The sequence below is a fragment of the Scardinius erythrophthalmus genome, assembly GCF_964197995.2.
Source record: "Scardinius erythrophthalmus genome assembly, chromosome: 2".
Taxonomy (NCBI): domain Eukaryota; kingdom Metazoa; phylum Chordata; class Actinopteri; order Cypriniformes; family Leuciscidae; genus Scardinius; species Scardinius erythrophthalmus.
The window spans coordinates 45,492,562-45,515,716 of NC_138222.1; the positions used below are offsets into that span (position 1 = coordinate 45,492,562).

General features: G+C 39.5%; 1 protein-coding gene across 7 annotated transcripts in view; it reads left to right on the forward strand.

The window, feature by feature from the left end:
* The window catches only part of lmo1 (LIM domain only 1), a 31,944-nt gene extending 12,164 nt beyond the window's left edge, over nt 1-19,780 (forward strand). For 2 of the 7 annotated variants that reach the window (XM_081355194.1, XM_081355193.1), the window contains exons 2-5: nt 4,405-4,464; nt 8,982-9,195; nt 16,390-16,515; nt 18,552-19,109. In XM_081355194.1, coding sequence (XP_081211320.1) covers nt 4,405-4,464; nt 8,982-9,195; nt 16,390-16,515; nt 18,552-18,657 — 506 coding nt within the window. In that variant the 3' untranslated portion in view covers nt 18,658-19,109. Of the gene's footprint in view, nt 1-4,404; nt 4,507-7,285; nt 7,567-8,981; nt 9,196-16,389; nt 16,516-18,551 lie in introns of those variants that run through there. The other 5 variants (XM_081355197.1, XM_081355199.1, XM_081355198.1 and 2 more) reach the window with 4 other exon arrangements.
* Nucleotides 19,781-23,155: the final 3,375 nt, after the last annotated feature.

Consider the following 23,155-nt stretch of genomic DNA (forward strand, 5'->3'; position numbering starts at 1 on the left):
CTCTCCCACTCCTTTTGCACAAGCTTTTCTGATTCTGTCGACAGCTCACCTTCCAGAGCTGTTTTCTCACCATGCTAGCGAGCGAGCACCAAAGTGTTGGAACAACTTGCCTCTTGCAAAAACACTGCCAGTTTTCGCACGTCTCCAAAATAAGCAGTAATGAATTTAATTAGATAGCTGTTGCATATCTCCCTGATACATTTCTTTTAATTAACCCCATGTGAATAAATTAAAATTAATAGGAGAAAGAAAAGTGTAAAGCAAAAAATAAATAACGAACACACACTTACAGAGAGTTAATGAAGTTATCCGTTAATTGGAATTGCATCTGTTAGCCAAAGCTTTAGCAGGGCACGAAGAGCAAACAATGTGTTTAGTAAGCCTCTCAATCTCCTCATCCTAGAGAAGAGAGAGAGAGCGAGAGAGAGAGCGAGAGAGAGACAGAGAGAGAGAGACAGAGAGAGAGAGAGAGAGAGAGAGAGAGGGCGGGCTTTGGATCCTAGAGGTGACTGCAAGTGTAAGAAATACATCTCTGACATGATGGAAATGACTGCCAGGGCTTGGAGGTATCCCGGAGACTCCCCACGCTGCTGTGCTTGAAGCCGGACCACTGTTATTGCAGGCCTAATGCGGCAGCCTCATTTGGGCCGGATCAGAAGTAATTATACTCGGGGAAAGTGCCTGCCGACCGCAGGGGTCAGGACACTTGTAACATGTGAAAAGAGCAATTATTCCCGGAGACAAAACCCTCCCTTATCCCGGGCAGTGCCAGGGTCACTGCGAGGGAGCAGCGCTGCTCCGTTTCATTAGGGCTTATTAGCAGCAGCCAGCTGCTAAAGTTTGCAAAAGTGCATTACATTAATGAACGGTACCCTCGTTCCAACCATACTGGTCATGCCAGTGCTGATCTCTCACTTTTTGTCTTCTTTTTTCCTTCATCTTTGTCAAATGTACTCCCTGTCTACACTTTTATGGTGTGTTCATTATCATAATCATAGCAAGCAAATATAGGCCTGTTTTCATGCTCCGAGCACTCCTGAAAAGATGTAATTGCATCCACAACTTCTTTACCTTCATTTGCCCACAAGCTACAGCTGAGTATATTCTTTTCTCCAATTATGTGCTGCATCCTGTCCACCAAACACATGAATCAATGTTCCAAATCATTCTGCACTGGGCTTATCAACTAGCATTAATCTCTTATTTATTTGTCTGTGTTTTAACTGGCATATTCTACCTGACATTATTACCAGATGTGTTTTGTCTTGGCAGTAAAGGAGAATGAGTGTCTACAGGCTCAATTACAGTAATGATATAGACTGAATGAAAGGAACTGATTCATGCAGACAATGGCAGGACATCTGCCTTAGTTCCCCATTAACCTCCTTGGTGGCTGTCTAGCAAATTCAAGATAGATAGATAGATTGTTTTATTTAATGCCATGTCAGCATCTAAGGCTATTTTCATGGCAAAAATTCAATTACAAAAATACAAATATCATATAAATGCAAATTCTAGACCAGATTGCCATGGTTGCAGCGTTTATAGAGCTTACATGCGGACAGAACCAGCTCCTATGCACAACTGGAGCTAACACAAAGCTTTGGTTTACGATAAAGTTCAACTGAGGTGCTACTAGTTTTTATATAGTCTCTTAACTTTAAATAGCTACCTTTCATCAATATTTGGCATTGTGATTTGGCAATGTATTTATTAAAAGAATCAGCATGCTGTGCTTTAGCTTTCGGTAAACCAGTCAGAAATTAATTAATTAATTATTTAATATTCATACACCTTTAACTAAATAGTCCAAAAATAATATTTAAATCAGTCCAACTTTTTAAAACATTAAAGGGATAGGCTAGTTGACTCAATTTTAGTTTTCATTATTTACTAGCCCATGCCAGTTAAAACCTGTATGACTTCTGCAAAAAAAAGAAAAAAAAAAATATAAATATAAGTAAATGGGGTCAAAAACAACATTGGACCCCATTGACTTTTATAGTATTGACAAAAAACTAGACTTAATATCTTCTGTGTTCCACAGGAGAAAAAATGCAGTCTGGTTTGGAACAACATGAAGGAGAGTAAATGATGGCAGAATTGCTTTTATTTTCCTTCCTCTTGCATTCTTTTCTAATGCTGTATGTTGAGCACAGTCTCTTTTTTGAATGCAAGAGCATATCATATGTAAATGTGTGTTAAGGAACATGTCTGATCAGGTGAACCCAAAATATCCCAGCGACTAGTTCCCAAAATATCAACACCATCCATTCAATAAGGTAATGTCTAATTCAGGACTGCATCTGCCCACTCTCAGGTAAGCTGAAAGTGCTTATCAAGTCCACAGAGATCATCTTCATCACATGCCTTGGAGACATGCAGTTAATATCATCACAGACCTCTCCCTTCCCTGTAACCACCAAGACTCCCTTCTAGCAAATGGTTCAGCTCAATCAAAGACTACAACCTCCCATGGCTTGATCAGCTTTCATTTGTCACACTGTGGCCCTCTGGTCCAATCTGTCTCAACCACCATACACTCCTCTCCAACACATTCTACTGCCTCTTTTCAGAGAGTTTCTAATCGTACATCGCTTTTGGAATCAGACCTGTATTTAAAGAATTTGTTGTATCTTTTCACTAAAACTCTTTGTACTGTATGCAAACTCTCCTGTCAATGAAAACAGTTCAGATACTTTTCATTCACTGCTGGTGTTTAATATTTTGGAGAACCCTTCTGCTCCATGCATGCATTACTCCATGTCATACATGAAAAATCATGCCAACAGCTTTGCAACAGATGACTGCCTGTAATCCCTCATACATCTGTAGTTCAGCACTTTGTCCCTCTAAATTGGTCCCTTTCTCAGCTGTTTGAGGTCATGGGCATGGTTTATGCCGTTGAGGTTCGTTTAAGGGCATTGTGGGATCAATATGCATATGCAGACCCATACATACAGCACAAAGCCATGTTCATACTTTAGTAAGAGTGGCTTTAGTCTAAAATACATACATGCATATTATAATTATTGGTGTGTCTGAATTTGATTTTTTATATGAATTTTCATCTCCCCAAAAAAAATTTAAGAAATTAATTATTTACAAATGTCATTCCAAACCTGTATGAATTTCTTTTCCATTGGAATGCAAAAAAAAAAAAGAAAGATTCAAAAGACTAGGCTGGTCTTTTTTCATTTAGTTATAATGAATGAGGACGGAAACTTTCAAACTTCAAAATAGAATGTTTCATAAAGGTAGTCTGAGCTCTATAATTTAAGTCACACAATAGCTTTGCAGTACGTTTTTAGTTTAAAAACTAAAGTCTGAAGTCAGAAATCTGATTCTGAACAAAGCATCCAAACCTGTAAGTCATATGGACCACTTTCATGATACTTGTGTCTCATTTTGTCTATTTTCAAGCTTGAAAGTTTCAGTACCCATCCAGTGTAATTGCATGGAAAGCAATGTTTGAAATTTCTTCATATAAGTTTACTGAGTAAATTACATAATTATTTTTGGGTGAAATATCTCTTTAAGAGCATATTATAGCATGCTTTTTAGAGTGGCAGTACAGATGGCAAAAGCACGGCCAATCAGTCACTCTCTTCCTGATGTCACTGATCTCAAGCCTAATACCCTGGTCGGTCCCCTTCACCTGCCCCCATGGGGGCCTCACACTGAGGTGTCCAGCTAATTGATCAGATCTATTAACAGTGACCCTGCATACAGTAAACTTTGCATCATCACTGGCTTCCACTGTGTGCTCATGCTCATTAGAAGCCACAATAAAGGAAAAAGACTTAGACTACAAAGACAAACAAATCCCCCCCCCCCCATAGATATGATAATTGTGATGTAATGCTTTAAAACGATTCCTTGACTTTTTTCCCTCTTGCTCTAAACTTTAAATACATCAAAAGGGTACCACATTGATTTGATTTTTTTTTTTTTTTTGATATCCACAAAAATGGAACTTGAAATGAAGGCCTACATAGAAACCGGATCCTATCTTTATAATGGAAAGTACATGGTCTGACAGTTTCAAATGCAAAAAAGCATCCGTACATATTCGAACGAGATAAGGTCTTTAAAGGGTGTATGGGTGGAAGAGAGGCAGATGACAGGGTGCACACCAATTACTAATAGCGAATGATTTTCTTCCCTACCTTTTATTTGTTTGGGAGAAATGTTTGACAAGGCAAACGCTGCCTCTTGAAGGAAAAAAACGCATCTACTGTTAGGATATGAATCAAGTGGCAGATAGCAGGATATGCTTTTTGTGACATGGAATGACATAGGAAGGTCAGCAGCACTTGTATCGGTTAAATGGATTGGATTAAGTGGGAGCTGCCTCCTCAGTTTGCGTCTCCATTTATAATGTTCCCCTTTTTTGTTCTGCAGGACAGAAATGGGGGAAGGGGCAACTACCAAGATTCCAAGCTGTTCAAAGAATGATGACAGGTGCACTCTTCTGTATAAACCCCAAAATACCAGTTTGCTGATGTAAGAGTCAACATTATGTACTTTTATTCAGTCATTTACTCTGCGTTTTAGGTTTAAAATGTGCTGAGGCTATATAGGGCTTCTAAAAGCATATCTCAGCTGGCTCTTTTTTGGAAAACAACAAGAGGTTTCACAGAGATGGCAGAAACAAGATGATTAGCTCAGACAAAATACAGTGCTATTCACATCAACTAACTCATCCTGGAGAATGCTCTAGCCTAGTGAGACAGGAAGCGTTAGCCTCCTTAAATCTGGGTTAGGAAACTTGTCACTATGTGACATGTCATTCAGTTACCTGAATTCATCCAGGTAATTACAGAACAGGGATGCTCCAAGGTTTCTCGTATATGGTCTACTACAGAAAGGGTTCTTTATGGTTAACTTTTTCTTGCATGCGTGTTGTTAAAAGGTGGGTGGAAACTGGAAAGTGTGTGTGGGGGGGTTGTGGCCTAAACCAATTATGTGTGGTTCTCCTGAGGTGGGGGAAACGACCTTTGTGTATAATTAGTTCTCTTATTTAAAGCAAAGATTTTGAATAGAATAACTAATTAGCTGTCATAAAAGGCAAATTAAAGATTTTTGTGCCATCCCTTGGGGAACTGAAGGAGCCTGATTCCCAAGCTCGTTTCCGTCTCGTTCGCACACTCACGTACAAACACAGACACACTTTTTCCTCTCCTCATTAAGACTGTTTCTAGTTCCGTAGAAGGCTGACAGGAGAGCACTGTTGGCATACCTGCAGAGTGCACCTCTAACAAGCCATGAAATGCAGGTAGAAAACGACCGCCCTCAGCTAGTGTGGCTTCAATTTAAAGGCTTTTTACCTTCATTTATACCGAACATTGGTATTTATAGCGAGTTTTGTGATCCTAATGCGGCGGCTTCAAGGGGCCCGTATTGGGGCCGGAGGAGGGATGGGGGAGGAAGCTGGAGGGGGAAATCACACCGCTACTTGATGGCTCTCATCAGTGGCGCTAGACCAATTAGCTTCCCTCTTTTTCCAGTTCTGATAAAGAAATAAGATACCATCAGAGCTCTTATTCACATCAATTTAACTAACAAGCTCTCTTTCAGTCTTTCCTGAGTGCTCTCACATTTTCACCTCATTTTATAACCGAGGAAATTCTTATTATATTATATTATATTATATTATATTATATTATATTATATTATATTATATTCATAGCACCACTGATGTGTGGACAGTCCAGAATCATTGAACAAATCTGAATCCAATAAATGAACAAGTGCATCACAGAGGAAAAGTGTGAGAATGAGCAGGTACTAGAGTTGTGGCTATTCAGAACTGAATTGAGAATGCAGTTTAAATTCTAATTTAGTCCCTGGTGTCCCTGGTGGAGGAGGTAGCAAACAGGATGCAGAATTGTAATTCAAATTTAAATAAGGAAGTAGAATTAAATGAATTTGTGTAATTTTTGACTAGAAAAGTTAAAGGTGCAGTGTGTAAAATTGACAGCTAGCGGTTTGAAATGGGTCCTGCAGTTCAAATTCAAAATATTGGAGAGGGCTGTTTCCCCTACCCCTCCTCCTCAGACTCGACGCTCACGCGGGTTTCCAGATTGAGGACAAGCAACAGGAGCGAGCGCAACTGACAATGGAAGGCAAGATATACACACTTGTAAGTTGATGATTTGATTTATCCGTGATTTAATTAGATGGATGCTGACTTGCCGAGGCTTTTTAGGTCAGGTAGAATCTGCGATCTCTGACCTAGTTTGTTTGCTGGCTTCGATGGCTGTAATACGCTGTGTTTTCCACCAACTGGAAATAAATAAAATAATGAAATAATATTGGGTAAATTGGCAGTGGACGAGATCACACAGACTGAAACAAAAAAAGACATTCCGACACAGAACACACATTTTAAAGTAAAATAAGTAACACATTGCACTGATGAAGGGTTGAACTCTTGCACTTTTTTTGCATTGAGGAGAAAAAAAAAAAAGGAAAAAAAGTCGGCACACCATGACTCCAAAAATGTGAAAATTTAATAATGGACTCACACACAGGTGGTAACGTTTCGAGCGCGTATGCTCTTCGTAAGACCATAAATCTTGTGAGTTTTTTGGCCGATATTCATGCGGATCTTTTTTCTTATCTAAGTAAAATTTTACAGTAAACAAGTGTTGTGAAACAAGAAACAAGTATGTGAACTTAGTATGTTTCCAAAATCTCTGCTTGCATATTGTGGTATTTTTATGCTTTAGTACAGTCAACAAGTTACATACAGCACCTTTAAGTTTGTCAAGACAAAATTTGAATATTGGCTTTACAAAATCCCAAAACATTTAGCCTTGTCTGAAAGTTTGGAAAGATTCAGAAATGTGTCCAACCCTGCCATGTAAACCTCCCTTAAGTACAGTGCAAGGTTAGTCCAGGAGGAGGAGGAGGAGGAGGAGGAGGAGGAGGAGGAGGAGGAGGAGGAGGAGGAGGAGGAGGAGGAGGAGGAGGAGGAGGAGGAGGAGGAGGAGGAGGAGGAGGAGGAGGAGGAGGAGGAGGAGGAGGAGGAGGAGGAGGAGGAGGAGGAGGAGGAGGAGGAGGAGGAGGAGGAGGAGGAGGAGGAGGAGGAGGAGGAGGAGGAGGAGGAGGAGGAGGAGGAGGAGGAGGAGGAGGAGGAGGAGGAGGAGGAGGAGGAGGAGGAGGAGGAGGAGGAGGAGGAGGAGGAGGAGGAGGAGGAGGAGGAGGAGGAGGAGGAGGAGGAGGAGGAGGAGGAGGAGGAGGAGGAGGAGGAGGAGGAGGAGGAGGAGGAGGAGGAGGAGGAGGAGGAGGACCAGGACCAGGACCCCCCCCCAAAAAAAAAAAATTAATATGCTGATAGTTGCATCCAGGGTAACGGATAATGGAGTTCATGCCCACTGGCGTACATTTGTTGATCATGTACAGTAGAGCCATTACTGGACATTAAAGCTGAACTAGAGCTGCTGCCTGTGACCTCTGCCATCAGGATACTCCTAACAGACATCTACAATGCACTAACAATCAGCTAAGCACAAGCTTTATATAAACATGGCAATACGGGGAAAATATGAATTTAAACGGGTAATCCAACCAACACCACAATAAATTCTGTCATTTATGCTCATGCCTTTCCAAAACTAACTTACTTTTGTAGAATGCAAAAGTTGTTGTCTATGCAATGGAAGTTAAAGGGGACCAAAATAACATTGACTTGGTGCCCAATTGACTTTTTATGGTATGGCCAAAAAATATATATTTTTCAAAATATCATTTTTTGTGCACCATAGAAGAAACAGTCATACTGACTTGAAACGACTTGACTGTTCCTTTAATTCCTCCCACATTAAATTGAATATCACAAATTCTTTAAATATTTACAGAGAATGTTTTTACGCTTTTTCTGTAAAACTGTAAAATGGCCAGATTGGTCTGTCTCCATATAGGATTGGGGGCTTTTAATGGTTTGACCGTCCAGGGGACAATACACCGAATGGTGGAGGGAGGAGGCATGGAGGTGGAGGGAGGTGGAGGGGGTGTCAAAGAGGGCATCACACTGGGATTTCTGAGAGAAATGTGTTTTGAAAGCAGAGAGCAAAAGAGAGGTATAGAGAGAGGGAGAGTGCCGGTTTAGCTGCGTGTTCTATTAGACGGATCAATAGCTCAGTGTGGGAGAGAGTGTCTTAAGAGCTGTTGTCCTGCGCTTTCAGCTGTGGCAGACCTGTTAGTGCTGGCAGAGGGGTGCCGAGTGCCAGTGTTACCAGCTCTGGCCCGGGGGCGGCTTTTAGTCCACACACAAATGTCAGACCGCAGATAGACTATTAGTGTTTAGTGCAGTTATTAAATGGACTTTATTTGTCCTTTAGGAGGCTAAAAGGCATGCTTAAAGGGGGAGGCTACATGACAGCACGGCGATTTAGCCTGTTTGGTTACTCTTCACTGGTTGTGAGTGTAAAAGGAGATTGGGCTCTGGCGTGTGTGTGTGTGCACGTCTTTGGAAGGCACTTAGGCCATACCGTATCTCATTGGAAGCTGAGAGCAGCCTTCTTGCGGTCAACAGTGCTCTAAAAGGTTAATGTTGATCTATACCAAACAAAGCCCATGGGAGGCTTTTAGCATGGCCAACAGTTCTCATACTGATGAAATAGGGCCATGGCTAATCTTCCAAACAACATAAATACCTCTGTCAGCTATCTAAATAGAGATGGTCCTGGGGCATCCCAACATAGAGATGCATTCAAGCCCCAATTAAACGGGTGTATGTCACTTGCCAAAAATAACATCTGTTCTTTTGAGCTGGGACAGTGATGGATGAATGCAGTCCAAAGTGACCCGTGCGCCTATCTGCGCGGAAGAGCGTCCCTGGCTAATGCATATAAAACATCGGCCCGAGCTGCGGTAGTGTCGCCACCCTTATCAAAGAGTGCGGAACATGAAAAGTCACTGGTTTAGCAGGCAGTAAATCACAACACTCTGTGTTTGTCTCCCTATCGCCACAGGTGTGCCGATGCTCTCCGTCCAGCCCAAAGGAAAACAGAAGGGATGCGCCGGCTGCAACCGCAAGATTAAAGACCGCTACCTGCTCAAGGCCCTGGACAAATACTGGCACGAAGACTGCCTGAAATGTGCCTGCTGCGACTGCCGCCTGGGGGAGGTGGGCTCCACCCTCTACACCAAAGCCAATCTCATCCTCTGTCGCAGGGACTACCTGAGGTAAGAACACGCTCCAGTCAAAGTTCTGCCAAAGCAGAAAGGGCTTGTTACACCTCAGGCTGCATGACATTCAGAAAAGTACACCCTCATCTAACAGACGATGATTGCCACCCTGCCCGTCTCATTCCTGGCCCTGTCCTCTGTCTTTCTCTCTCCTGTTGTGTTTATCTGCGAACTTGTGGGGTTAGAGACAATATTTTTTGCTTGTAAATGATGCTTTCTTTGAAGCTGTTACAGAAGATTAAGTTGCTTGTTCATTCTTCATTGGAGTGTACCGACCCAGACTCTGTGTGTTCCAATTAAATCCCAGTTGTGCAAGTGAGCAAATAGCTTGGAGTGGCATCTTGTAGTGACTGTTTATGTTCAGCTGGGTGAGGTTTCGCATGTTTACATGAATGTGACGTGCCGCCCATTTTCTAAGTTAAGTGATATATTGCTGTGTATCAGTGCATGTATGGACTTTCTGCTCACCCCAGGCATCTGAGTGGCAGAACCGCAGGTCTAAGGATCTGTTTTGCCTCCTATCTCTGAGCCATCTGCTTGCTAAATTAAACATGATTATTTCCTGGGCGTTAAATCCCAGTCCCTGGGGTCTCCCAACCAGATCTAGTCATTTATCCCCAAGCTGCTCTCCCTAAAGAGCCCCCACTGGTGAGGCCCTTCTTAGTAAGACATGCAGTTCAGCATTGTCATCATTACCAGTGTTAAAGAGATATTTAACCAAATATAAAAATGATGTCATCATTTACACACCCTCATGTAGTTCCAAACCGGTAAAACTCACTTTTTTTCTGTAGAACACAAAATAAGATATTTTGTCTTTTGCTTTTCAAAGAAAGTCAACAGGGTTAAATTTGTTTTACATGCCTAAGACTTTTGCACAGTACTGTATATATGAGATTAATCAGATATACACAAAATGTCATGAATACTCAAGTGAACATAACTATATAACGTACAATTTCTGACACGCATGCAAATCGTATTGTTAATATGCTTTTCTGTAATGCACCAGAAAAATGTCAAAAACACACCTAAAACACTGACAATAATTTTTTACATGATTTTGTTAAATTAATATACTGTATAAAATCTTCGAATATTTGGATTCATATTTCACTCTCGTCAACTAAAATATTATTTTTGACTACAATAAGATGGAAACAAATGCAATAAAAGTGAAACCAAAAGCAATGTATTTTGTCCAAAAACTATTAATAAAACAAAAAACTAACATTTTAAAAATTAACATTGGCCATTACTCATTTTTCACATTCAGTCACAACTGTTATGATACTGTAAGAGTAACCTGACAAAGTTCCCAATAGGTAAACTGGAGGATGTGAGGTAATGATTAAATGAATAGTTGAAAAAAAAAAAATTAATACAAAAATGTTTGGCAATTCCTTTTTTGTTTGGTGGAATAAAAGTAAGGTGGAGAAGGGAGAAACAGCACAAAAACAAGCTTCCTGTTGCCGCTGTACTGGCTCTGATGTCCTAATGAAATCTAGCCCACTCGTCTGCTCTTCAGCCTGTGACAAATGTGTGCTACTTAATGCCTGGAGATGCTGGATATGAATTCTATTAAGGAACAAATTAAGAAGTATCCCTCTCCTTGCAGACCGAGTGAGGCAGCATTGGTGCGTTCGCTTTGAATGCGAGTGATTGAGACTCCATGCAGGGCGTCCCACCTAAACTTCACCTCCAGCGCACTGCTGGAGAATCAGTCTGCTCGCCTTCAGTAATGAAGCTGAAATCTCACCCAGAATTTGTCTCCCATACAGGGAGGTACTTCATTAAAGACAGGCGGGTGGATCAAACGCATTTCTTTTATTTTCGGCTGGGTTTTTTGGAGCCCTGCCATACGCACATTAATTATGAGCTGCGCTCCTTCTGCGTTTTGTCCTTCAGGAGTACTGTAGAGCCATAATGAACCCCCACCCCATGAAAACACACACAGCCCCACCACTGCACAAACTAGCTCAAGCAATTGCTTTTGACCATCAAGTCAAGCAAGTAAATGCCAGATTCATAAGCTTTCAGGCCATACTCTTTCATTACTGTGCACAGAAATAGATTAATCTGTTTTGCTGGGGTCAACAATCTTTTGACCTCATGACCAGAGAGTAAGAGTGCCTCTGTGTTTAACTGTGCTCACCCCAAGACCTGAAATTATTTTTTATGTCTGAAACATCGCATTGTATTACGGGGGACACATCAGTCATTTACTAATCAAAGAAGGGTGCTTTTAATTGAAATATAAAGTAGATTACACCCCCTCTTAATGATGGCGCAGCATGCGAGTATGATTAAAGGGCAGAGATAAGTCTCAGCAATCATTCAGTGCATTTTGATGTTAAAATAGTCTACTGAGCAAGCACGGCTCTTCCAATGAGGTAAAAAAGAGACATCTGAGTAGAAACACAATCCCAATGTCAACCGTATCTCACTTTGAAGATTAACTACTACGCCTAAAAACACAATACAGTCACCCCTGTCTGTAAAAGAAAGAGATCAGTAGTGAAAATGCATCAGTTTCAATCACTAAGGTATTATCAGCATTACAATTTAAGAGAACAGTTACTGTTCGTATTAGTACGATTTTTTATTTTTTTATATAATAATAATAATAATAAGAAGAAGATATATACTGTAGAACAAATGGATATGTAGAACAATTAGAATATAATAAACATTTGGTTTAGGTCCAGGCATTTAAAAAAAAAAAATTTAAAGGGAAAATCTCTGACTTTTGAACCCCACTGTATTCAGAACTTGTGCAAATTCACATACAGTATTGAACCACCGTCTCTTTGAACGCAAGTAAAGCACTAGAACAGCTGAAGTCTAATCACAGAGAGACTTTAAAGGGAAGGAAGCTGATGCCGGCTTCAGAGGAGTTATGAAGAAACACCAGAAGAGAAACACCTGTCTACACAGAGCCACAGGGAATCATAGAGAACAATGAGCAAAGGCTTTCAGCTTTAATACTAAAGTTTAGTTAAACACAAACAAGATTATGAAGGGAAAAGCTCTGTTCTCCTTTCCTTTATTGTCTTAAGAATTTTCCCCCTTATTCAGTGGATTTGGCATGCTGGGGACTTTATAGTTTTTTCTAAGATTTCTAGTTTGCCAAGGCTATGCTTACATTAAAGGAATACTACATTGAGTTGAGTGCTCATTAATCTTATCACAAGTATCTGTTATTGAATAGACTGCTTTCTTTTCAAAGAAAAGAGTTTAAAAGTTTGGTTGTAAATGGCAATTCATTAAGCAAACATTATGCACAATGGATGTTTTAGGCCTGAAAGTTCTTGAGTACATTTTGCTTGGAATAACACATTAAATGGCCTTGCTGATAAAATGGTTTCACTTTATCTTGAATTATATTGCCTGAAAATCCAAGCCATTGTATTTCAAAGTTTGCTGGTGACCTTCCAAATGAGTTTCCGTAACCTCCTAATCCACTTAAATTAACCACCAGTAAAGTCTCCATTTTGAGCCGGGCCATCATAGTGCTGCGAAAACCTACAATTAAACCACCGCAGATTTCTTTGCAGAACCCTGGTTATCTGTCACTGTGTGTGTGTGTGTGTGTGTGTGTGTGTGTGTGTGTGTGTGTGTGTGTGTATGAGGAGTCCCTTCTCTTTTAAGAAGACTGCTGTGCTCTTAAACCATCAAGAGGTCCCTGAATTTTCACAAGTCAGTAACAACCCTCTCAAACTGCCATCCCTGTGCTTTCTGTGACCTGATTTAGAAAAGAAGGGAAAATGGGTCTTGTGATGTGATCTGTAACACCCTCTACTGTGCAACATGATGGACGTGAGACATAAGAAATTGTTTAGGTTCCCCAGGGACTCCGACCACCTTTTCAGTAGCAAACCAGGATAACACAACATTGAACTCTCAACTCCAGTTGCTTGCTGCATTAAGGCATGACATTTGAAACGTGTTCGACCACAATCTGTGCTATTCCCTTTTAGAGAACACGGCCCTTCAGACAGACACCTTAATCCTCCTTTCTACCTCTGAACATGTATGTGTGTCTGCAAACGTTAGGATTATGTGGCCCGCCATCTGAGAACTTGCCAAGATCGAAGAATGACTGGTAGATCTCAGCCAACTACAACTGGCATTCTTACCGTTAAGGGTTGTCCTGTCAAATGTTGTGGCAAATGATTTGGCATAGTCTCTTTAATATGCTGCCAAAGGCCCTCATGAAAAGACAATTCTTGGACGGATCTATCTTTGTCAAAAGCATGAAATACCAATACATAGAGATGTGTAAAAATATACATTTTCCAATTAATCACAATCTTTATTTTTAGTAATGAATCATCAGCACCACAGCAAAATAAATATTTCACCTGAGTTGAATGTGATGCAATAAACACAGCACAATAATGGCAAGAAAAGTCTGTCTATTGAGATGTCCTCATAAGCTGCATACAAAAACAAACGTACAACATGCAGTGTCGTCCAATTCACAGCCTGATTCACGAACAAATGACTCTAATGAGCAAGTTCTTTAAATGAATCACAAACATACAGCACGACCAGGGTTTGAAATTAACTTTTTCACTCACCGGCCAATTTTGCTACTAAATTAAAGGGATGGTTCAGAGTACCGGGTTTTTCCCAAATCACGGAAGTGACCTCGACGTCCGGGTTAGCGGTAGCATGAGCCATCAGGCAAGTGTTATTTAAATAAACTCCTGATGTACTTACAAACTTTCCAATGCCTCGTTTTATGAGTACAGAACCTATTTGTACTACTGTAGAAGTTTGGTACCATTCTGGGCATTATTAGTGGGGTAATTTACGAGATACATCCTTGGATCCATTAGCGCCTGCACTAAGCCATCCGACTGATTTCTCTAAATAAGCTCTAACTTTAATAATGTTCGACCACGGGAAAAAAAGCTTCTGGGGGGTGTTTGGCTCGAGGTCATGGAGCAAAGGACCCTAGGTTGAAATTACTCTGAACCATCCCTTTAAGTTACCGACATTCAGAACTTCTACTAGCCAAAAAGAAAAAATAAACCAGATTAAATACGTCGCAGCTTATGTGTTTATTATTATTATTATTATTATTATTATTTTATTTATTTTTTTATTTATAAAATTTGAATTTCATACATTAATTTCTTATTCAAACAAAACCCTGTCATCTAACGTTTGTTCAAGTAAGCCAGATATGCGCAGATTCTACGCAATACGCTGTATTTAATATAACATGATGACTCACAAGTTGAGTATTTGCGCTAAATCTGCGCAGATTTGGCTTACACAAACTTCCCCGGCAAAGTAACCCGCCAAATTGGCTAGTAAATTGACAGCGTTACCCACCACAGTTGATTTTTACCCGCATTTGACGGGTTGGCGGGTGTTAATTTCAAACCCTGAGCACGACCATTATAGTGTGCTCATCATTGTATTATAGTGTATAGTAGTACAATGACTCTTCTGAGCTGGTTCTTTTAAATGAACAGTTCAAAAAGACAAGTTTGCAATTTGACTAGTTTTATTTGAATAAAGCCTTGAATTATTTACATTAGCCAAGTGGCATTCTGTTGTATGTCAGCAAAATGCATATTTGAACTGAAATATTCCCAAACGGATCAGAATCTAAATTAAATCAAGAGTTTGTGAATCGAAATCAAACCGAGACATTTGTATCGATACCCAGCCTTACCAATAAAAAAAATATAATTTGGAATACATCAGTTTTCTTATTACAGTGATACATTAGAAATACAGATAACATGGAACTAAGCAATTATTTTTTAGCAACTTGTACAGTAAATACACTTACTGTGATTACAAATATAATTCTATGTGTAGTATGTAACAGACACTAATGTAAAGTGTAACTGTAAAATGTAAAGTATAAAATGTGTATATGCAATTATTAGTTAGTTTCTGTGCTGACCTTGGAACAGAGCTGCAGTTGAACCATTATTTTAATAAGCTAAACTCTTTTGTGAGGCAACACCTCGCTGGGGTTGCACGGCCTCCTCAGAGTGTCAGAGTTCCACATAAACACATTTTACTGGAGCAGTAACCCGATCTAACAATGGCTCTTTTTAACACCTCACCTATCTGATATAACAACATGCCCTCTCCCACCATAAGACTCCTCTCCGCTCGGGTCTGTTGCTCTAATTAACAGCAGGGTCTGCTGGATAGATGCTAGCGGTTACGCAGGGCAAGCAGTCGAGAGAGACTAATATGGACTCGCAGCAACTTTGTTCTGTTTCCTTATCTTTTCAACCAAGTCCTTAACTTTAGAGGAGTGTTTAGCATACTGCCTCATCCTGATCCTGCCTTATTTTTCCCTTTTTCCTCTCCCTGTTCTTCTCCATTTGCTCTTCCTGTGTGCATAGCATCCCTGTTCTGTAGAACGTATATCTATATCTCTGACTCTGAATCTCCAAATTAAACATTGGAGCAAGGGCTTTGAAAATGAAAATGTAAATCCTACGGCGGATGTAGTGGAGGAAAGCGATCTGCCTCGATGCCTTGTTCTGTTTGTGACCTTGGCGGTTTGCATCCCATCTAATAAGCTTAAACAAACAGAGAAATGTGAGTTTTGTGTCACTTTCTGTGCTCCAGCGAGCATCTACTTACCTCTCCAAGGTTACGCACCATACTGACTCTCTCTCTACATCTCACTCTGTTTTTAGCTGGTCACAGAGAAATGGGGAGAATGAGAGGAGGATAGAGGCAGTATCTTTGTGAGGGGAATCTTTTGAACTTGACTATATTATAGTATTTAGCCTCTTGTGTAAAATCCAGCTGGCTTTGGTCTGAGCAAAGTCTCATTAGTTACTCTGGATTTAAAAGAGAGAGAAAAAAAAAAACTTTGAGCAGTTCAATTGCTCGTCTCAGACCTGTTTTCATTGCTTTTGCAGTGTGCTAGGCAAAATCTCTTTGAAGAAGGGGATTAGAACCATGTGATCATTTTAATTAGATCATTAGCTAAGAATTAACATCTAGGTTTGTACCCTCATTAACAAAAAATACCTAATGTGTGCCAAGCTGGATTCACGTATCGCATTAAATGTCCAATGTTTGTTTTTTTTCTCCCACTTCTTTAGTTGTTTTCTTGCCTTTTTTGGTTTGTTGCATGATTTCGTAAAGGCTAAGAAAGGTATAAGTGAGTAAATCTGCTTTTTGTGTTTTCTCTCACAGGCTCTTTGGTACAACGGGGAACTGTGCAGCCTGCAGTAAACTGATCCCAGCCTTTGAAATGGTTATGAGGGCCAGAGATAATGTTTACCATTTGGACTGTTTTGCCTGTCAGCTTTGTAACCAGAGGTAAGGAGAAAAAGATTACAACAAGCCTGCAAGATTGTCTTTCTTTCTTTCTTTCTATCTAGAAATGCAGAAGAACTTATTAGCTGACACAAAAATCACTTAATGACTTCTAGAATTGTGACTTTACACATTCCGATTGGCCCGTCCCCCGTTTTACTCTGCATTTTCGTCTCAAACCTGCGTTTTATTTTTTTTGTCCTGGCTTATATTTGTGACCAGAAGCAGGATTATAAGCTTGAGTTGAGTGAAATTAACCAGCGCTTCAGTGGAGATACCGTTAGCAGACCAAATACCAAGCCTGATCAAACTGTGAATGCCTTATTGAACACAGTCAGCCAGAAAACTCTTACTCAATACACAGCCAAGCCGAGCACGTCACCACTATGTGTCTCGCCGAGGGAATTAAGCAGCCGGACGAATGAACTTTTTAAGGATCATCCTTCCAAACATTCCTGGGGAGCAAAGGAGTGTGACAGTGTCTTAAATGCTCTAGTGTGTGACCTACTTCTAAAAAAGACTTTTGTGTCATTCTCAAAACCCACTGCATGCACGCTACACTCATTGAATACTACAGTAAATACAAACAAGGTCAAACTTCATTTCAGAACAGATGCTGCAAATACAATATTTTTCAGCTATTTTGTAACTGACTACACCTCCTCTTAAGGATCTAGATGTTGAATACATCTATAAAACAAAATAAAGCATATGGTAGGAAAGAGGAATAAAAAGTCAAGTGGCATATTTGATAAGAACCATATGTTTAGTAAAGTTTGGTGAGTGAAGCATCACCGCTGAGGGATGGCACACGTGGAACTCAGTTCTATTCCCCCGCTCTATTCCTTTGGCAATGCAGAACATTGGTGTGGCACTGATTGATAAGAGAAAACATCATTGGCTTTCATCATGGCCGCTCTATTGTACATACAATATTCATGGCTTTCATATGCAAACTTGTTAATGTAAAAATGCAGTGCACACATGGAATGTTTTTCTCTTTAATTGGCATGAAATTTCATGGGAAGTTTTTAGAGGCTAACAATTTATACTTTGGCAAGGAGCCCCAAAATAGGGGGGGAAAAGCTCAGCGGTGGGGTTTCCTTGGAAACTGGTGCAGCTTTTTGGGGGTTTCTTTTGCCAATGAAAAGAAATGGTGGCATCCTTTCATTGGATGCCAGTCCTGTCCTGCTTTGAAAAATGCTGTTGGTTTTGAAGACATTTAGTTAAAGCTACACCTTATTGCTACATCACAGGAGACTTTGAGGCTGCCACAGAAACAGTAGCATTCCTAATGCCAGTGATGACGAAGACGGCCCACTGCATGTTCATTTACACTGATGCACTATTACCTATATAAAGAAAAAGTAAATTGATTTGTATATATTCAATGCTGAATAGCCCATGCACATATATTACATATAGCTTATTAAAATAGAAAACAGTTCATTTAAATTGCTTGATCAAATAAATGCATCCTTGGTAAGCATGAGACTTCTTTCAAAACATTAAGGAATCTTACCGACCCCAAACGTTTGATGGATAGTGTATATAAAATTGCAGTTCAAATTTTAAATGTAGAACAAAATGAATGAAGTTCACTTAGATTACCACTTAAATAAAAGCTTCATTTCCCAGAATCCATTACCCATTAACTACAATAATTCCAATACAATAATTGAATAAAAGTAAATTCCTGCCATTTCAAACAATTCTTTGATTCTGAATGTTGTCCAACTAAACCGTAGTGTTTCAGTGTCTGTTCAAATCTGACCAAAAAAAAAAAATCACATAACTATTGAGTCTGATGCTGAATATGCCTTATTTCCTGAGATACCTGAATGATCATTTGTTATCCCTATTATAAATGAAACAACAAGAACAACCTAGCTGCACAAAAACAAAACAAAAAGTTCAATATAGTACAATATTTCAGACTTAAAGCTGATTTTAAAATCTGTTGCTGCCTCTGTTGTGGACTTGATGTGAATAAGCCAAATAGATTTGTATGTTAACCTGTTTGTTTGTTTTTTCTGCAGGTTTTGTGTGGGCGACAAGTTTTTCCTAAAAAACAACATGATTCTGTGTCAGATGGACTATGAGGAGGGGCAGCTCAACGGGAGCTTTGAGACGCAAGTTCAATAGCCAATCAAACGATGGCAGCGGCAGCTCTCGGTCCACAAACACACACACAAACACAAGCTTCTGTGCGATGGATGTTCTGCTGCACTCAGAGAGAAGAGCATCTGTCTGCTTGCCTGCAATACTTTTTACAGTAAAAGCCCTATTGGTCCCTGAGGACTCTATTGTAAATGTACTACTTTTTGGCCCTTCCTGTCCCCAACACTGAGCAGTTACACGTTTTGTTGTACAGTTGTGCCTGCTTAGTTGAGCACTGTAATGCCTGTATGGTTTTTGTGATGTTTTTTCTGTTTTGGTCTCTAACTATTTCTCTCTCTCTCTATCACTTGTTCTTCTAATGCTTCTCTGAGGGTATGTACAGTCGGTTTTCTGTATATATAAACTGGAACATTTATTTTATGAAACTGTAATGCAATTTTATTACCAGTGTGAATTAAAAAGATTCTTAAATGTTCATAGTTGAGTTTGTTTTCTGATCCTAAAGCCAAAGTTTGAAGAGGCTGGCCCATGTATCAACAAATGTAATTATTGAACACTCTTAAAATGGCTGAAGCTTCAAAAACATTTATCAGACAACTACAAAGAAATAATAAATGATGACAATTTTATATACAGAATGGCATAATAAAACAGCATATTTTAATTGCTGGTGGACTAAGACAAGTTGTTTTCAGAAGAATTAAATACGGTCTTATTTCGAATAAAGGAAATTAATTAAAAAACTCCAAGTTGTTGTTGTTGTCGTAATAAAATAACATCGAGTACCACAACACATCTGTCAAGTCTAGTCATGCTGAGTGTCTGATACTGAGTTTGAGTCTTTAACAATTTTTCTGTTTACCTGTATAGGCTAAATACTTATCCTTAGTATTGGTGATTCAAGTCTTGATCAAATACCTTTTGAGTTCATGTCTGACATGGAACAACTCATAATGAACTGTTGTCTGGAGAAAAATAACAGCATGGTATTTGTACGCAAAACATACAGCTAAATTTTTCGTGCCACCTTGGGTTTTTCAGTCTTTTTAAAGCATTGTCAGAGTTAAACTGCTCTCTCAAAAGCGCTGCATTTCCGAATGGCTTTCATGAACAAAAGAAGTGCAATTAAAGGTTTGCGACTGAGGTGACACAATCTTCTGTCCCATTACTTTTGATTTTCATCTGTTGGTGGTAATTCTTGTTTCTATGAGCTCTGAACCACAGGAGAGCTGCTTCACAGAGGATCTGCCATTTAAAGCAATTAGTTTCATTCATTGTGGGTAAGAAATGGGAAGGGTATCAGTTGGGGTCTTACAGCATATTGAAATTTCATTTACAGATGTCCAATACTTAAAGCAGACTCTCCGGTATAATTTTGCTAAATAGAGCTTTTCATGCTATTCATACTGAAAACGTCTCCCCGTTTCCCAGAGTGCTTTGAAAACTTCAAACTTAAAAGAGCACAAAGTACTTAAAAAAAGTACAAACATGAACTTAAAACTAAAATGTTTTTATTATAAATGCTGTCCAACGTAGAGGGAACATTTTTAAATAAAAATTGTTTTAAGGCACAAGTACAATACCTTACAATAAGTAAATAAATACAATACTTATAATAAGAAAAAAAGAAAAAAAAAAGAACCGTTCTCCATCCGTGGTTCGGCACGCAGTTCCGTATCAGTGTATTGGATCCGTGCATTGTCTTAAAGTGACGGTGGCCTAGTATTCCTGCTGTTTGATTAATGTTAATGAATGTTAATCAAACAACAAAATACAAGGAAATCACTCCCTGCTCTTGACCGAATAGCTTTTGTAACTTTAACACTGATTAATCTTTATTTAATTTATACAGTGCAGATTATATTCAATGTTATTTTATATTTTGATTGCTTTATAAAATTTCTGTACCTGCTACTGTTACTGTTAAAGGGGTCATATAATGCCATTTTTGTACAAGCTAATATGATTCTTTAGGGTTTAAATTAAAAGTTTGTAATATACTTTAATTAAAAATTCTCATTAGTATTGTAAGAAAACACTAATTTTACCTGGTCAAAAACAGCTCTGTTTTCAGCACGCCGTTTCAGTGCATGTGTCTTTAAATGATAATGAGCTTTGCTCACCCCGCCCCTCTGTTCTGTGCGTACACCGTTTGAAATAATAACACAATATCCATAACGCCTTGTTCATTATAAACGTGGGATTATGAATTATATTGAGAACGTCGTACATAGAAAACATGCTGTAATGTACCCTGAGTGTAAACCTTAGATGCATTCATCGTGAAGCGTGCAGCAAGGTTTGCAAATTTGCAAAGATTAATATAAATATTAATATAAAGGTTAATAAAACATTACACTCACTTCTGGAGGTTCAGCAGGAACACGTTGGTACCGATCCGTTTTTTCTCGTTTGTAAAGCTGTCTGGTGTGAAATGATTTGCGCAAACATGAAAGCATGGACGATCATGGGGAATCCCCTTGAGGGAATCCCCGCGTCAATCCTTTGGGCATATCCCTTCAAAAACAAAACTCGGCCACTGCATCTTCAACGGTTAGGATTTAGGAACATCAAAATGACTGCTGTGTTCCTTATTACACCGAAGAACAAACGCAGACGCCATTCTCATAGACAGCGCTCCAGTGAAGGTATCAACACAACGCGCGGACTATGATGATTGACAGCTCGCTCACGAGTGAGGGCGGGTCTGTGTTGAAACGCTGCTGTCACTCACCAATCGTGGGAGGGGCGTCGATTTTGTGACGTCACAAAATCGAACGGCTTGATTTCAGAGAGGGTCAAACATATAAGAAGATTAAAAAAAAAAAACACTGGATGGATTTTTATCATTTTATGATGGTTGTGTACAGGCACTGCCAACATACATTTCAGTACAATCAACTTGTAAAAGTGCATGTACCATTATATGACCCCTTTAAATAACATGAAAAGTTTATTTTATTTGTTATTTTTGCTCTATTGCATTCATTCCTTGTAATTTATTTATGTTCCTTATTTTTATTTGACAGTAGTCCTTTTTTCCCTGAACAAAGCACATGCCAAACCGTACTTAAACAGTGCCCATAACCATGATGAAAAAACCAAACCGCGAGTAATTTGAACGTTGCACCCCTACAAGTGACACACCTTTTTTTAAATAATATGTGTATCGTGTGGCCAAACAAAGCCCATAAGAAAACATTTCGCACAAAGCTAGCACAAAGCACAAAATTATACAAACACACACAGACACCAAACAAAACGAAATTTCTGTAATCAGTGCAGCAGTGATAAAACTGCACACAAACTTCACACACACTGAGCACATGTGAATATAACAGGCCATCAAATCAAGGAATAAAGGCGGCCAAACAATTGTAAAATCACCATAAACTTTTAATGTTTCTCCCCACCTGCATCGGCAAGACGTTTATAACCGCACATGGACAACATATGGGTTTTGACCTTCAGGCCAGACATACATGTGCATATTTTCACCCAAAATGTGGAGAAAGTACCTACCTATACTGTGGATGACAGCAGGCTTTCATGGAAGCACTGCTCCAGTAGGGAAAGCAGACCAGCCACATCATTTGCTAACAAATAAATCAAGTGTACAATGTGCATTAATTAGAAATTCATTAAAAATTCAGACTCACCGGCAGGTGTGCAAATAAAGGATTAGCGAGACAGCAATTACGCCACATAAGAGTACCTTTTAATTGCAGCTCCTGGATTGATTTACAGGGGGAGACAATCAGGTTCTGTGCAAGATGCCTGATTGCTCATTTTCTAGAAAAATAATGAGGGAAAAGGCCACATACACAACCACAGAGACACACACAGTCACAAGTATCATCCCCAGCTGCAGCATTACCTCACACACACACACAGACACACACACGACTGCACATGTACTTACTGGTGATTTAAAGGTGAGGTGTGTGTAATTAAAACTACAGGTGCCTTGTCTGTGCTACAGTGCATTTCCCTGGGCAGGAAAAAAATATGTTGCAGCAATACGTTGCATTCTGAATGGTGGTCCAAACCAGCATTAACTAGTATAACCCAGCATGGTCTAATGGCGAGTTCACATTGCACAATTTTCAAAGTCGTCAGATCACTGTTCTTTTCACACTGCATGATTATCTGGGGTAATATTCAGTTACTGTTGACAGAGGGTTACACATTTCACAACTTTACAACTCTCTGTCTGTCTGGTCCGCAAACTACGTTTCACAACCAAGCACACGCAAGATAAGTGATAAGGAAATAACTTAAGAGACCGTAATTGTTATTAAAAATGATACCCCGCAAGAAGCTTGTGATCCAAAATGTCTGTGCACTGATTTGCAGCAAAAAGGAGAAAAAAAAAGATTATAGAGGAGGAAATGGTTGGGGAGAGGCGGGTAGCAAGGACTGTGTGTTCTTCAAAGAGAGTTGGAGGTAAATAAATAATTTTGCAATGTGCTGCTGTTGTGGCTGGTTAAGCAAATGTTTGTGCTTTGTTTCTGTTTGATAT